General features: G+C 45.9%; 1 protein-coding gene across 50 annotated transcripts in view; it reads left to right on the top strand.

Annotated features, from left to right (window-relative positions):
• LPIN1 (lipin 1) overlaps window positions 1–9,524 on the top strand; it is a 160,451-nt gene extending 150,927 nt beyond the window's left edge. For 35 of the 50 annotated variants that reach the window (XM_008981120.5, XM_078348459.1, XM_035273183.3 and 32 more), the window contains 3 exons: window positions 814–928; window positions 1,738–1,841; window positions 6,038–9,524. In XM_008981120.5, the coding sequence (XP_008979368.2) occupies window positions 814–928; window positions 1,738–1,841; window positions 6,038–6,197 (379 nt within the window). In that variant the 3' untranslated portion in view covers window positions 6,198–9,524. The remainder of the gene's footprint in view (window positions 1–813; window positions 929–1,737; window positions 1,842–6,037) is intronic. The other 15 variants (XM_078348477.1, XM_078348474.1, XM_078348466.1 and 12 more) reach the window with 1 other exon arrangement.
• Window positions 9,525–17,219: the final 7,695 nt, after the last annotated feature.

Raw genomic sequence — 17,219 nt, 5'->3', positions numbered from 1 at the left:
GTTTTCTTACTTTATTGCACTGATAGGATGGGCCATACAGCAGTGAATTGACATGCTGATGCGGACCGCCATGATTTTAACTGTTGATAAGATGTTCACTGTAGGTTTTTTCAGTATTCCCTTCTGTTCCTGGTTGGAGTTTCCATCTGGATTAGATGTTAAATTGTATCAAATGCCTCCTTTTAAATTAAAAAAAAAATGTATATATATGTATGTATGTTGGGAGGTAACTGGTATCAGATATCTGTTTTGAATCTATTAAGATGATCATGTTTTCTCTTTTAACCTGATAATGTGTTACATTAATTTTAAATATTAAATTGCTATTTCATTCCTGGAATAAACCCAGCTTTTATACCTTGTTATAATTTGCACACACACACACACACACACACACACATCTATGCATATATATATTTTTTAGAATTTTTACACATATTCACAAATGAGATGGGTCCACCCTTTGCTCATACTTTTCTGTTTTAGGTTTTGTTTTTAAGGTTATGTCCTCATCACACTAATTTGGAGATGTTCCTTTTTGTTTTTAATGCTCTGTCATTCTTTGTTCCCGGATGATCAGATTTCTTGTTGAAATGGTTCATCCTTGGAGTTTTCTTTGTAGAAAGACTTGGAGGTATGGGTTCGCCTTCCATCTCGGGCTTTTCCGGGATGTCTTAACTTCCTGACACATATAAAACTTTTGAGGGTTTGAGTTTTCCTAGTGTTGTGGCAGCTTTGTCAGCTAAAAGAAATAGTTTGATGCTAAAGGAAGTGTGGCCTCTCATGTTAATCTATTATTTATTTGTTTAACAGAGAAGTGATTGAAAAGAAGCCAGAAAAGTTTAAAGTCCAGTGTCTGACAGACATCAAAAACCTGTTTTTCCCCAATACGGAACCTTTTTATGCTGCTTTTGGAAACCGCCCAGCTGTAAGTAGTAGATACGGTATAGAAGAGCCCTTGAAATGACTGCCTTTTCTGGTTGCTGTCCTCTGAGAGCCCCTAGGACTCTGAGAGTCCTAGAACTGTATGTAGAGTCAGATTCTCATCCTAGAAGCAGCAGCCTGGTGAAGAACCACTTGTCCACATCTAAAGGCAAGAGGATTACAAATTATCTTATGGCCTCCAGGCTTCTTTGAAGGTTTGCAAGTGGGTCAAAGCTTGAGATGTGGGACTTAAAACTCCAAATTCCAAATTACTCGTAAAGCCAGAACATTTAATCGGATTTGGTTCTTTCTACCAGAAGGGAACTGCAAAATTAATCTTAACTATGATGGCAAATTCAGCATCTCAAGTTTGAAGAGTCTAGTATTGTCTGATATCATGAGAGGTTTTGCATACATTGCCCAAATTTACTGGAAAGCTAAGTATTCTAGAGAATATAGTTGGGTACTGATTGCTCCATGGGAAAGTCCTACTTTTGAAAGTTATGACAGATTTTCATGAATTAGGAAAATGGGTCAGAGAATAACCTGAAGGAACATTAGAATTGCGGGGGATAGGCTAGGTTGTCTTTTCTTTAACTCAGTCCTTGAACAGTTGAGAGAATTGAGACCCAGAGAGCAAATCTAATTGAGTAGTTTCCCATCAAAGGATATTCTTTTCACTGTACCACTTTGAGGTAGAGCTCTGGTTAATGAAAATTTGCCATGTCATCAAATCAGAAATACCATGTACTTGTTTTTACAATGAAATCTTTTTTTCTAATGAACACTTTAAATCACCTTTACTAAATATAGGATGTGTATTCATACAAGCAAGTAGGAGTGTCTTTGAATAGAATATTTACCGTCAACCCTAAGGGAGAGCTGGTACAGGAGCATGCGAAGACCAACATCTCATCGTGAGTGTTGTACATGCTTTATGTGATCATGCTGTCGGTTCCACTGTTTTAACATGGCACTTCATGCTCTGCAGTGTACCTTATCTCCTTTGCTGCCTATATGTTAATGTCTAATTCTTATATTTCAACTCCTTGTATTTTGTCCAGAACGTAATTTTTAGACAACTGGAATTAAATCAGATCCCCTCTGGGTCTAAAATTTTAAACTCGTGGTTAGATTCTGCTACAGAATGGAATTGAATGAATTTGAAAACTAGTAGTTTAGATTTGCCAAGTTAGGTTTGAAAGCCTAGAATGTGAATGAGCAACGTAACCAAACTGAAACATGTGAAGCTATATTTAAAGATGAGGAACTGTATATCTCTTCACATACCAAATGTTTCTTACCAGAAACATTGCTGTGTAATTGTTAAGAATTCCCGTCATATTTTGGTCAAAGTCCACTTTTCCTGAGTTGGTGGACTAAATGGGATTACTTTTTCTAATGAGGCATCCTTGTGTGCTTAGAATCACTCCTTTTTTTTTTTTTGATATGGAGTTTTGCCCTTGTTGTCCAGGCTGGAGTGCAATAATGGCATGATCTTGACTCACCACAACTTCTGCTTCCTGGGTTAAAGTGATTCTCCTGCCTCAGCCTCCCCAGTAGCTTGGATTACAGGCATGTGCCACTTCGCCTGACTAATTTTGTATTTTGGTAGAGATGGGGTTTCTCCATGTTTGTCAGGCTGGTCTTGAACCCTTCACCTCAGGTGATCTGCCTGGCTTGGCCTCCCAAAGTACTGGGATTACAGGCATTAGCCACCATACCTGGCTTAGAATCACTCTTGATTTTATGCTGTTCCCCTTGGGTTCCTGACTTCTTAGAATGGAGAGCACTTCCTCATTCCACATTGTTGGGAGGTTGGCCCACTGGGTGACATCAGCCCAGGCAGACATGTGTCTTCCTGCCTTGTCCATTTCAGAGACTTCACCTCTTCTGGTCTGCTCTGTGGAGACCTGGAAAAGAGCCTCGGGCCTTAGTGACCCCAGAGAACCTGATGGGGTCCTCTTTATCTGGAGGAGTTAGAGGGGGAGTTTGGTTCTAGGAGATTCCTGTGGATTGGTTTCCTCTGTGTAGCTCCTGTGGTTTTAGACAGATAGAGAGCTAAATTCTCTCTCTGTTTTTTTTTTTTTGTTGTTTGTTTGTTTTTTTTTAAAGATGGGGTTTCACCATGATGGCCAGGCTGATCTTGAACTCCTGACCTCAGGTGATCCACCCACCTCGGCTTCCCAAAGTGCTAGGATTACAAGCGTGAGGCACAGTGCCCGGCCAAGAGCTAAGTTCTTTCTAGGGCAGATTTTTACTTTCAAGATGGTCCTTACACCAGTTAGATTCTAATTGAGTGTCAGTAGGCAGTTCCAGGCTAACAGGAGTCCTGGTGCCCCACCAGGGGCACCTCTAACCCTACAACCATGCCATTATCCAAGCAGTCCTCAAGATATATGCAGAGAGAGGGGAGGATGGAGCCAAGGCCCCGTTCCCTCGTGCAGGTGGTGAGTCAGTGTCAGGCTGCTTCCTGATTGGACAAAAAACAGCAGAGCTGGATTCCTTTCTTAACCCTTCCTTGTGGTTTCTGCCCCGTCTGTTGTTCTAAGTGGCCGACTGTGACAATGTCTCATTCCCAGTCCTCCCTCATTCCCCAGACTGGAGAGGACCTAGTAGGTTTCTGTTTAGGATCTGTGTTAGTCTGTTTTCATGCTGCTAATAAAGACATGGGCCCAAGGCTGGGTAATTTATACAGGAAAAAAGATTTAGGCTAGGTGTGGTGGCTCACACCTGTAATCCCAGCACTTTGGGAGGCTGAGGTGGGCAGATTACCTGAGGTCAGGAGTTTGAGACCAGCCTGACCAACATGGTAAAACCCCATCTCTACTAAAAATACAAAAATTAGCTGGCCATGGCGGCATGCACTTGTAATCCCAGCTACTCTGGAGGCTGAGGCAGGAGAATCACTTGAACCTGGAGGTGGAGATGGCAGTGAGTCAAGATCACATCACTGCACCCCAGCCCAGGTGACAGAGTGAGACTCAGTCTTAAAAAAAAAAGGGGTGAGGCCTCAAGATCATGGTGGAAGGCAAGGAGAAAGAAGTCACATCTTACATGGATGGCAGCAGGCAGAAAGAGAGCTCGTGCAGGGAAACTCCCCCTTATAAGACCATCAGATCTCATGTGACTGATTTACTATCATGAGAACAGCATGGGAAAGATGCCCCCATGATTCCGTTACCTCCCACTGGAGGTAACACATGGGAATTCAAGATGAGATGTGGCTGGGGACACAGCCAAACCACATCAGGATCAAAAGTAACTTTCAACTGTTGAGATACTGTCCAGGAATGGGAAAGTGGCAGGTCTTGCCATGAGGTGCAGGGAAAGAGGGACTCCAGCATTGGAGAGGGTTTGGCTAGGTGATCTCTGAGGTCATTGCATTCACTGAAGCCCTAGGGTTAAAATGCACACCTGGCCCATGGCTTGGCCTAGGGTGGGGCTCTGCAGACTTTCTGTCATTTTACACCTGGACTGGTGGTGGGGTTGTTCCTGCCAGAGAGTAACTTTCCTCCCCAAGGAAGCACACATTTCTCTGGGACTGAACTTGGAATAGCTGTTTCCGAGCCAAGTAGGTGCTTGCCCTTCAAAACTGGGACACTCATCTGAAATGTCTTCAGATGGATGGGGCCAGACAGGGGAGCAGCTCAGTTCTTTCTCCCTTGCATCTGTGAGTGTCTATGCATGAGCTCTGCCTGCTCCTGAGGAGTCCCGCACATGGAGGTTGGTCTTGGGAGGGTGTGCAGATGGAACTCAGCCTGGCGCTCAGAGCGTGTGAGAGTAGGTTTGGTTCCAGTGCCCACTGCAGCCTCAAGAGTGCGGGAAGGGGCCCTCCTGCCACAGCCACAAACCTCAGACAAATAAGCCTTAAAACTGGGTGGTATTTTAAAAATCTGTCTGTTTGAATCCCCAGGAAAGACATAACTCTTGGTTTTGTATTAGGAGACACCATTTTCCCATTTTGTGCAAGCACACAGTCTCTCATACGTCGTTCGGAGGTCCTTTGTTCAATGCGCACACTCAGCCTGTTTAATACATTACTTTATACAGAGCATGCGGACTCCTGAGATTTGGATTTTGAAAGTTCCTTAGGTTCTTAGCAATTTGGAACTAGACAGGGATCAAGGACTGTCAAGGGGGAATCTGGGGATGGCTGGCAGAGGGCTGGGTGTGTCAGAATCTCAGTTTGGAGGTGCCTGGAGGTCTGAACGTGCATATGCGACATAGCAACTTTCTTTTCATAGTACGAGCCACAGAAACTAATACGCAACAGCTTTTTGGGCATGCAAAGAAAAGAGAGCAAGAGAACATTGTAGGGAGCACTGGGAAACCTTGCTGTAATTCAGCTCCACACACTATAAGGATGAAGGGCTCCGAGAGGGCAAGACATTTGTCCAGGGTTACAGCCAGCGGGAGAGCCCAGGTCTCTTGACCGTCATGCCAATTAGGGCTTTTTTCCCTAAGACATGTTGATAATTCGTTGTTCAGATACATTTGAGCACCCAGTATACATTATTTTAATGTTTCAATGTTATTTTATTTAATTATCCTCAAAACTGTGGCATAGTTTTTATTTTCCTCCCTTTATAGTGGAGGAAATTGGCTTAGAGAGGTTACACCATTTGCCCAAGATCACGCAGCTAGTAAATGGCAGAGCTGAAGGTCAAGTCAGTCTCCTTAACCCCAGACCCAGCTCCTTTTCACTATGCAATGAAGCAATCTCTGTCTGGTGCTCCAAAGGTGTGCCTTGTCTGTGATTCTTCCCCTGATGTCCCTAATGTGACCCCTGCAGCAGGCGCTGTCCCTTGGTCATGCTGACGTCCTCCTGCCCTCTTTTCCTTGGCTGTCTCCCCTTTATCTGTCCTTCAAGTGAAGTCAGGTCCTACCCGCCTCTTCCCCAGAGCCTCCTCTGACACCTCCTTTGCATACCCTTCATTTTGTTTCTCGTTTCCGATTCATCAATAACAAATTATTCTAGAATGACTTCGGTCATGTGAATCAGTATGTGGTCCATTCCCTGGGGTTGTAGCTCTCTCTTGACTTCCGCGTGCAGCCCTGGGTGCGTAGCTGGTGTCGCTCAGTGGCAGTGATGATGTCCCTTTCCTTCCAGGTACGTCAGGCTCTGTGAAGTGGTTGACCACGTTTTCCCATTGCTGAAAAGAAGCCATTCTTCAGACTTTCCCTGCTCGGATACCTTCAGTAACTTCACCTTTTGGAGAGAGCCACTGCCACCTTTTGAAAACCAGGACATTCATTCTGCCTCCTCGTAAAATGTCCCAAGCAGCCTCTTGCCAGCAAGCGCAGAGCCTGGTGGTCACCCATTAAAAGATAGTTCTCCCCAGATGCGTCCAGCTGGGAGCTTGACGCATTGCCATTTGCCTGACAGCAGAGAGAGTTGAGAAGCATTTCTCCCCTGCCCCACCCCAGGGGGGATGTTTCTAAGCAAGATAGGAAGGGAGTACTTTCTAGGCGAGGAACTGGGTGCATTTGTACCGTGAAAAGCATTCCTCAGTTGTGGCTGAATGCCGGTTACCCGCTTTCCGGCCTGCCCCAGCAAGTAGCCGTTGGTTTATGTGCAGCTTGGGCCGGTGAAACCGAGGAAGAAGGTGGCTGTCTGAGGGCCGTCCCTGCCTAGGACAGGGTCAGTCGAGGAACACCAGATGTGCACGGTTATTGGCAAAGTAGGGGGCACATTTCCGTTATAGTGATGTTAGTGCCGCCACCTTCTGAACACAGCGGGGAAGGGAAGGGAAGGCTCACGTGACCGGGATCTGAGTCTCCGATGGGAATCGAGGCATCACCGGATCCCGGCCTGGCCTCAGATCTGGCCTTGTGGATGAGCCCCTTGCAGTATTTGCTGACTCTCATGTTTAGGTGATAAGTTTTTCTTTAATTCCATTGGTTAATGATAGCCTATTTAATTGGCATATCTCCCCCCATTATTTTTTGTGGCTCAAGGCCGGAATATTTATGCCTTAACGTGTGTATGGCAGACATTTTATTTAGAATGCGCTTTGTCTAGCTCTTGGCAACTTTGTAACACCTTGGATGAAAACGATAGTATTACTAAGGTGGTATTTTGAGTGAGTTCCATACTGCCGGCTTCCTTTCATCCAGCAAGGTGGTGCTGAAGACGGACTTCAGTGCACGTAACGCCAAATGTGAACGATACCAACTCCTATTGGGAGCTCGCCAGAGAAACTGGTTGGTTTTAAGAAAATAGTTTCAAGAAGTTAAAATATATTCTTTGTAGATATTATTTATTGTTTTACTCTGCTTAGGTTACTGTGACAGGCATTTTAGTCATATTCTTTCTATCCCACTGTCACGGATATATTGAAAAGATAATCTGTGTTAGACTATTCAAAGGGCCTTATTCTCTCTCTCTCATAGACTGACCTTCTTTGGGAATTTCTGAGTCATTTCTTTTCCTTAGCTTTTTCCACTCAAATTAAGGGCAAGTGAAAAAGTAATAATTTGAGTGGCATTCTTTAAGCCGACAGAATGTGATTCTTTTACCTGTTCATTACACCGGCTTATGGAGAGAGCCATTTAAAAAGTGTGTGAATTATTTTGGTAAAAGATTTTGCTTTACTTTTTGAAGCATTATTTTTTTAAAGAGTGTTTTACTCTAAGGATTGAAGCATTTTCCTATTTAAATTTCATTGTTAGAGTCACAGGAGGCAAAAAATGGAACGTTTGAATGCAATTTTACTCTTTCTGTGAAAGAAAATCCAGAGTTGGTGCCCCCGTTATAGTGGTGGGCTGTTAGCATCGGCTGCCTTTGCTGAATGGTTCATGTGGACACACAAAGGCAGACCTGGATCTGCCATGGATTGCAGATTTCTGTAGAAACGGATGTGCATGCGCAGATTCCCTTTTGGAGATATTAAAAATAATTTAAAATAGTCCTGCCTGAGGTTGCAGGGAGCCAAGATCACACCACTGCACTCCAGCCTGGGCAACAGACTCCTTCTCAAAAGGAAAAAGTAGTCCTGCCTTAACTAACTCCTCTGCTTGTTCACTAGTAACCTAAGGAGGGTATATTCATTCTTTATGCAATGAGGGTATTTTTGAGTGAATTTTAACTGCTGTGAACTCAGCATAAGCTCATGTTGGCTTGCAAAGGTTCACACCGTTTCTCCTTTGCGCCCGGGAGGAACTTTGGCTGTGAGAATGGGGTGACATATCCCTCAATTCCGTTCACCTCTGAGCGACCCTCTGCAGCAGTGCGCTCTCCAGGTGGAGTTTCAGAGCATGCAGTTTTGGACTCTGAATTTTGAGGTACCTTAAACTTCCACATCTCTGCACCCTGAAACAAAGCGTGTCTTCCAGAAAGTCACACTCAGATCTGTGTCAAGTTCAGTGTGAGCCCTAGCGAGGCCAGTTTCTAAAAATGAGATTGTCAATGGGTTGCACTCATGCATATGCAAGTTGATTTATCTCTGTGTACATGACTATAACCCAGTGACACTGAGGTCATGTGCTGGAATGCCGTATTTGGACCACACATTTCAAAGTTGCCCTATGGAAATGAGTCACACCCAGTGACAAGTCTTCCAATGTTTGTCACCTGTGATGAAGAAAAGTACGTATACCTGGCATAGAAAAAAACATATACCTGGTACATTGGAGAAAAATAATTATACTTTCAAAGAGACTTCCCTTGGCAATTTTAGGTTTGGATCACCGCGGCAAGCACACTTGATTTACATTTGATCTGTATTTGTATATGCTGGTACAATGATGAAAATCACTATCACACTTCATTGTGTTGCACTGGATGCAAAGTTAAAAATATTGTAATAAATGAGACTGATGAAAGACTTCTCTGAAAATGAGGCATGTGAATTTTACATAGTTTTTGGTAAGTTGTTAAGTTGTTGATTTTCTGGGGGTGTCATCAAGCATATTCTAAAAATATATCTTTAGGCTATGAATTGTTCACGATTTGGAATGGATGTTTTTTCCTGATGTTTTAGATTTAAATGGGTAGAACACCAACCTTCTCTATGAACTTGGGAGGGAACAGAGGGATGAAGAAGGAGAGGAGCAGGCTGTACCCGGTGCCCTCTCTGCCCTGGTGGGATGATTCAGGAGCAGGGAGGTTTCAGTCAAGTGAATTTCGTGAAGTGCCTCCCAGGGCCTGGCCCAGAATCAGTGTTCCCCAACCTCATATCTGCTGTCCTCATTTTTTGGACTCTTCTCGGTGGTGTACCCCAGATTCGTTCTTTATTTTGAATGAATCAAAATCCTTGACTAGTCCAATCATATAAGCTGAAAACTGTCATAATTCCTATTGATTTTACATGTCGACCTGGCAGGAGATTTCCTATTGATTTACCTGTGTCAGCCTAAGCATTTCTGGAATAAATGAAAAAGTATTGGCCCCTAAAGGCAACATAGCTGGCCAAGATCCTAGGCGGAATTCCTAACGAAACCTAAATCCAAACAGTTCATCTCTAGGTGCCTGTAGAATTAATGCTTTTGCATCTTAAAAAACAAAACCTCATTTTGTTCAGCACCATCACGGATTTGTTCCAACTCTGACTTCAATGTGTGGGCTCTTTTATCTATAAAATAAAGATTTGCCTAGACTGTTGTCTTGGGTCTGTCGATTCCCACGTGCTGGTGGAGCTCTGCGGGCAGCTCTCATGTGTGCAGGGGAAACAAGCTTGGGAGCTTGGATTTCCGCAGTGTCTCCGCTGTGATCGCCTGAATGTCTAAAATGCTTTACAGCCTGGTTCTCAAACACTGACACATCAGCACTCTTGCATTTGGAGGCTGAGGAATGTTGACGATGGGGCCACTGGCCATCAGCATCGGAGCCCAAAGTGCCCTTTCCAGGAAAAGGGAATGCACATGGCCCTACTACATCCCTGGAGGAAAGTTGAGTCGGCCGCATCTTAAAACATTAAAAAACTGGCTGCTAGAATAGAAACTTGGTGTGGCCTCATCTGCTGCTCCAGGAGAAACTTGTCCCATCTCCACTCACATTCATCTGCCTCTGCTCTTTCATTATTTAAAGACTGTTTTCTTATTTTTATTTTTTTGGGAGACAGGGTCTTGCTCTGTCACTTAGGCTAGAGTGCAGTGATGCGATCACAGCTCACTGTAACCTTGAACTCTGGGCTCAGGTGATCCTCCTGCCTCAGCCTCCAACTAGCTAGGACCACAGGCACATGCTACCACACCTGGCTAATTTTTGACCACTACATTTTGTATTTTATATTTTATCTTCAGATCTAGTTGGGAGCAGCACTGTGCCCCATCTCTGCCTTAAACTAAGAGAAGGTGGTGAAAATGCCAGTGGGTTTTCTGCCTTTCTGCTTCCAACACCTTTTTCAACTCCTGCTGCATAGAAGGTGGTGGTCAGTATCACTTCTGTTGTAAGCCAGGCCTGGGGGGCTTGGTACCTGAAGGAAACCAGAACCTGAGCAGACAGAAGCTGACCCCGGAAGTCAGTGGGCCCAAGTGGCCACCTGGGGGCACAATCGCTTTTGGTTTGGCAGCACAGCCTTTTAAAAAAAAAAGTCTCCGCTTTGACAAAGGCCTCTTCCCGGGTGGTGCTGGCCTTGGAGACCAGCCAGGCTGTGGATCCGACTTGTGAGGAGGGGGGAATTCCTTAAGGCGACTGTTTTGGTACCAACGTGGCTGCAGTTGGCACAGCCCAAGGCCAACAATAACTGGCTGGAAAGGGAGCTGTCTGTGGCTGTGTTTGTTCAGGTCTAAAAACCATTTACATTTGTGTCTCTCACAGTGCAGTCTGCAGTCCAGCACTAGGGGACTTGTTAGAAATACAAATGCTTGGGGTCCTTACCCTAGACCTGCTGAATCTAACCGTGGACGAGGGACCGGGTTATCTGTTTTAAGAGGTCCTTCAGGGGATTCTGCTTCTCTTACAAGTTGGAGACGCAGGGTGTAGACGGTACAGCAGAGGCCCTGCCTCCTGCTCCCAGGTAGGCTCTCCTGTATTGCTCAGCTGGCTTCTGATGTTAATTCGGCCTGGCCAGAGCATCGCTCACTGCCCAGGGCTCACACAGAGCTGCCGAGGGAAGGAAGGGCCTGGAAAGACTGTCTTCCCCACAGCCACTCCTGAAAAAAAGCTTGGAAACCCCGTATAGATGCCCGCTTGAGTCACAAGGTGTCGTTGTGATCCTCTGATATGCAGCTTCCAGCCTGAGACAGCTTCCCAGGGATCTCAGATGTGAGCGGCCCAGACTAGGAGGGGATTCCAGGCCTTGCAGCCTGGAGTGAGTGTGTGGCGGGATGGGGGGGATGGGGGGAATGGGGGGATGGGGTTTGGAGGGGAAGAATGTGTGTGTGTGTGTGTGTGTGTGTGTGTGTGTTGGAGTTTGGAGTGTGTGTGTGCGTGTGGTGGGGTTTGGAGTGTGTGCGTGAGGGGTGGGGTTTGGAGTGTGTGTGTGGGTGTGTTGGGGTTTGGATTGTGTGCACGTTGGGGTTGGAGGGTGTGTGTGTGTGTGTGTAGTGGGGTTTGGAGTGTGTGTGTGTGTAGTGGGGTTTGGAGTGTGTGTGTGTGGTGGGGTTTGGAGTGTGTGTGTGTGGTGGGGTTTGGAGTGTGTGTGTGTGGTGGGGTTTGGAGTGTGTGTGTGTGTGTGTGTGTGTGGTGGGGTTTGGAGTGTGTGTGTGTGTGTGTGGTGGGGTTTGGAGGGTGTGTGTGTCTGTGCGGGGTTTGGAGGGTGTGTGTGTGTGTGTGTCTGTGCGGGGTTTGGAGGGTGTGTGTGTGTGTGTGTGTGTGGTGGGGTTTGGAGTGTGTGTGTGTGTGTGTGTGTGTGGTGGGGTTTGGAGTGTGTGTGTGTGTGTGGTGGGGTTTGGAGTGTGTGTGTGTGTGTGTGTGTGGTGGGGTTTGGAGTGTGTGTGTGTGTGGGGGGGGTGGTAGGGTCTGGAGAGGGTCTGCCTGTGAAGGAGAAGACCTGGGCTGTGCCCAGATTGCTAATGGCTCCCTTCCTCCCCCAAATCGTTGGAGCCTGGAGGTGCCTGTCCTGATGCCAGGATCTTTTCATTGGTGCAGGAAGTCCATTCAGCCCTGCATTGCTTTTAATGAGTTTTGCAAGCAAGTGGCCTCTTCCTGTGACTCATTCTGCCTTTTGTGCACCGGAGATTGTGGTTTTACGTTTCACTTTGGAAAGTAACCACCACTTCTGCTGCTTTCTCCCTGTTGGAATCTGAACAAGTTACATTCATTTTGCAACAAAGAAATGTAAATGTAGGAGCCGCCAGTCATATTTCTGCTCTGATTGTAAAAACATCCTTTTCCGAGATGGTTGACAGAGCCAAGCTAGGAAGAAATGGTTTATATTTTCAAGTAACACATTCATCGGTGAACTCGGCATTTCCCTGTCCCCCACCCACCAGTTTTGCTTTTGTTCTTTGTCTTCTTGATTCATATTTCAGGGAGATCCTAAAAAAAATAAACAGTGCTTGTTGATAAGTGAGGCGGTTAACCTCTAATTTATTGAAAGAAACTTCATTCTGGACAAAACTCTGTGCTTTTGCTTTCATGCAGCACACAGAGGATGACCATAGAGATAATTTCTTGTTCAGTAAAATGTTTTTCCTCCCAACCTTCCACACAAATCCGCTTATGGTATCTGAATAGATGAATTTCTTAGGATTAGCCAGTATATATGTTAAGTGGACAAATAGACATATTTTCCCTCAAATTTAATAATGCAGGCATCTTTAAAATGTTAGTGTTGAACTAAATTTTTTTATATAACTTTATTTAAATATGTACAAACATTAAACAGGAACTCTTGTACCATTATAAAACCAAAATGCTTTTAAGTACAGACAAAACTATAGTGCTAATAGGTGGGGCGCAGGGACTCATGCCTGCAATCCCAGCACTTTGGGAGGCCAAGGTGGGTGGATCACTTGAGATAGGAGTTTGAGACAAGCCTGGCCAATATGGTGAAACCCTGTCTATCAAAAATACAAAAATTAGCCGGGCATGGTGGCACGCACCTGTAATCCCAGCTACTTTGGAGGCTGAGGCAGGAGAATCACTTAAACCCAGGAGGCGGAGGTTGCAGGGAGCCGAGATTGCTCTACTGCACTCCAGCCTGGGCCACAGAGTGAGACTGCGTCTCAAAAACAAAAACCAAAACAAAACTATAGCACTGATAGAGTTCAAATTGACATGGGTGGAAAGTGCTGAGGTACTGAAGCTAGTGAAATGATGTTGGATTTGGGTTTATAATCAATATATCTGTGTTTTTTTGTCATTTGTCAACTTGATGCTTCTGACTTGAGCATAATGGACCACCATTAAAATCATCATCATAACACTGACTTTTACAAAATGAAGTGATGAAAAAGTTCTTATTCCATATTGTCATCCACACTGACTGCCAATGAACTGTTGCACATTTTTACAGCAAAGATGGGCTCTCCTTCATCCATTGTCTCACGGGACAAATGCGGCACTGACTTGGATTTGGGGACTTTTAAGTTTGGCCAGGGACTACACCACCCAGACTTCATTGTCCTGATTTTCTCTTTTTGAAGTGCCATGAAGCCTTGGTTTGGAGGTTACACAATCATTTCGCTTACTCAAATCCTCAGCACACTGAGGGATGTACATGGAGTGGTCCTGCTCTCCGATCCATCCTTAGGCAAAGGCTCAGTGGTCTCATGGGGTAGAGAGCTGCTTCTTCCATGGGGAGGAGAGAAAAGCGGCTGAGGAGACCAGCAGGAAGCCACTTCTAGACCTGCACATGCTCTGCCGCCCTCTAATATCACATGGAGGGGCTGATGTCTCAAGGAATGGGTGGGGAATCCTGCTTTTAGAGATTCAAAGCAATTTTATAACTTCTAATAATGGTTTTGCTTGCTTTGGGAGCAAGCTGGTAGATGGGCAGGTGATAACTTTTGCATGCATTTGGGGGGGCCTTGGGATGGGAGGCAGCTTTCTTTGGGGATCAGGGACACTGGTCTGGGTACCTCTCATTTCCCACAGGCACCTTCAGTTGCAGGAAAGGGATCAGAGTGTGAGGCAGCTAAGCAGTCTCAAAAGCCTAAGGTCTGACCTGATTCATGGAGTGCCCGGAGAAAAGATGGGGGAAGGATCTTAGCATGACACCTCCAGTTGAGTGGGATGGTGGGGGGTGGCCTTATGCACACATCCACTCACCTTATGTATCCACCTCTCTACCCTGAGACGCCAGGCTGATCAGAAAGCACCACCCCCAGAGGATTCTGGAGATGCCCTTGACATCCACGGGAGGAGGAAGACTTTGACCTTGCCTTGACTTTGGTTCAGAGGAGGTATGGCTTATTTTTCCCACAGCAGCAGCAGCAGCAGTACCTGGCGACCAGCATCATTTCACCACAGTGTGAAACCATCGGGTGACGTATAAAGGTGAATTTTAGACCCAGGGGGTAGTCTAGGGTGTCCATGCACAGTGCATGAAAATGTGAGCTCTAAAAAGGGCAAACATCAAACTGAGGAAGTCCTGTGTGTGCCTGGTAGTATCTCACTGTGTTTGTGGAGCACTCATAGCTGGTTGATGTGCTTGTTCTTATGTTCATTAAAACAAGTCCTCTAGGCACTTCTCTTAACTGGCACGCCAGTAGATGGCCTTTATAGTAATGCACCTTCAAACATCTTATCTGGCTGACAGCTTGCACATTCTCTTTTTTTTGGAGATGGAGTCTCCCTCTGTCACCTAGGCTGGAGTGCAGTGGTGCGATCTTGACTCAGTGCAACCTCTGCCTCCCAGGTTCAAGCAATTCTCCCGTCTTGGCCTCTGGAGTAGTTGGGACTTCAGGTGCAGGCCACTGTGCCCAGCTAATTTTTGTATTTTTAGTAAAGATGGGGTTTCACCATATTGGCCAGGCTGGTGTCGAACTCTTGACCTCGTGATCCACCCGTCTCGTTCTCCCAAAGTGCTGGGATTATAGGTGTGAAGCACCTTGCCCAGCCCAGCTTGGACATTCTTTAGCTCGTTGGTCACTCTCCTCTCCCCAATGCAAGCCACGGGTACTTCTCAAGGCCCAGCTTCAGCCTCACCTTCCCTGTGGTCTCTTTCGAGCAGACCCACACAAAACTCTGTGCTTTGGAAACTGCCAGGTAAGACACAACTGGTTAGTTTTATTATCATTGCTATTTCCATATTACTGTTTACAATCAGTAACTTCATTTTATTGAGGGAAAAACTGAAATTCAGAGACTTTTGTCTAAGGTCCTCCAACTAGTACAAGGCAGAGCTAGGATTCAGATCTCCAAATCCGGAATGATTGGAGGGTCATCAGGCTCTGTCCCACTGTTTCCAGCAGTTGAGCCCTGCACCCACCAAGAGTGACGGTCCTATGGGCAGTCACTGGACAATGGAGGTGAAGTGGGGAGGCATCAGAGTGACAGCCACATTGTGTGCCAGCTGCACGAGCCAGACCGCAGGACAGTACTCAAAGAGAAGCACCAACATCCATCCTGGCTGAGCTGATGACGGTAAGAGGTTACAAAGCTGTGAAAATGACTTGGAGCAGTCTCCACATATTCCTCAGGGTTGAATCATTATTGTGTGCACCACAGAGCATTTGCTTTGTAAAAAAGCTAACATTGTGAAAAATGGGGTAGGTGCTTCCTGTTTTGACCAGGAACAAATGCAAACCAGACCCTGCTCTTCTGACCAGGCAGAGCTTGCTCTTTCAATTCAGAGATATCCGCAAAGACCCAATTATGCAGTGGTGTGGAATGGCGCATATATGTAACTGAGGTTCCTGTGAAAGGCACCGTTTCCTGGCTGAGTGGCAAGATCGGCCAGGACACCAGGAAACTGAGCCTGACTGGACACATGAGAGTGTGAGCTGCTGAGACAGTGTTTAGGACAGGACTAAGTAAATTATGTTTCTCTTCTGCCTTCTGTTCTTTGTCACTAGTGTAAATATACAAAGGAGTGACATGTTCAGTTGCCAAATTCCTGATATATTATATCCTGGTGGAAATGTTTACTGGGGTGGGGCTCCCTGTGTATGTTGGGGGCAGGGACAGGGAGTTTGGAGACTCTGAGCCAGGAGATCTGGCAGAGATGGCTGCTTGTCCTCTGAAGAGTTCTGCTTTCCTTCCATATGGTAGAGTAGTGGCTGAAAAGCAGCTGCCTAGCAGGGGTTATAGTTTCCAGCCCCCACCCCCTTATTAGGTAGGGCCATGTCATCCTGTCTTGGCAATGGGAACATGAGCAGTAGTGACCTTAATTACTTCTGGGCCAAAGTAGTTAAAAAGCAGGTGTAGCTTTGTCATATTCTCTGCTCTGTCCATCAACTGGAAGCAACGGTCTCTAAGAACCTGGGTCCCTGAGTCACTCTGTGGAAGGCAGCCTGCCAAGTACTAAAATGTACTTCGTGTGAGTGAAAAGTAAACTTCCAGCATGGTGAATCCGAGATTTGTGACAGCAGCTAGCGTTACCTAACTGATACAGGGAGTGAGAAGACAGGTGAGGGAAGAGATTTGGATCAGAGAGGAGAGAGGCGGCCACCCAGGCCTTCAGTGATGGCTGCAGCCAATGAGCTTTAGAAGAGGTTGCGTTTCATTATGAGTTTTATGTTTTCTTTTTCTATTTGTGGTTTCTTTATCATACGCTCAAATCTTAAGTAAAATGTGTTGACAACCTCATCCTACATTCAGTCTGTGTTAGAGTTTTGTGGGCACAAAAGGAGAAGGTGTGCCCGTGGCTGGGGCGAAGGAGTATGGCTATGTGAAAAGAGGATTGCAGGCTGGGCACAGTGGCTCACGCCTGTAATCCCAGCACTTTGGGAGGCCGAGGCTGGTGGATCACAAGGTCAAGAGATCGAGACCATCCTGGTCAACATGGTGAAACCCCGTCTCTACTAAAAATACAAAAAATTAGCTGGGCATGGTGGCGCGTGCCTGTAATCCCAGCTACTCAGGAGGCTGAGGTGGGAGAATTGCCTGAACCCAGGCAATGGAGGTTGCAGTGAGCTGAGATCACAGCATTGCACTCCAGGCTGGGTAACAAGAGCAAAACTCTGTCTCAAAAAAAGAAAAGAAAAGAAAGAAAAGAAAAGAAAAGAAAGAAAAGAGATTGCAGTCTTCTGGCACAGAGATGTGGCTGCTCCAGAAGACTGCAATCTTCTGGCCTCCTGTGTGCTGGGAGGCTTGAAGCTTTGGCCTCTCTGGGGTCCCCCACAGCACAGCAGTAAATGCTCGTGTGTGCCCATCAGGCTTCTGATCTTTCCCCTTCCCATGCCCAGCTGAGCATGACCTGGCTGTCTTCACACCTTTAGTGAGGTAGGTGCAGTGCCTCATT

This window comes from Callithrix jacchus, chromosome 14, assembly GCF_049354715.1.
Source record: "Callithrix jacchus isolate 240 chromosome 14, calJac240_pri, whole genome shotgun sequence".
NCBI classification, from domain to species: domain Eukaryota; kingdom Metazoa; phylum Chordata; class Mammalia; order Primates; family Cebidae; genus Callithrix; species Callithrix jacchus.
The sequence above is the reverse complement of the archived record's forward strand: the minus strand, read 5'-3'. Positions and strand labels throughout refer to the sequence as shown.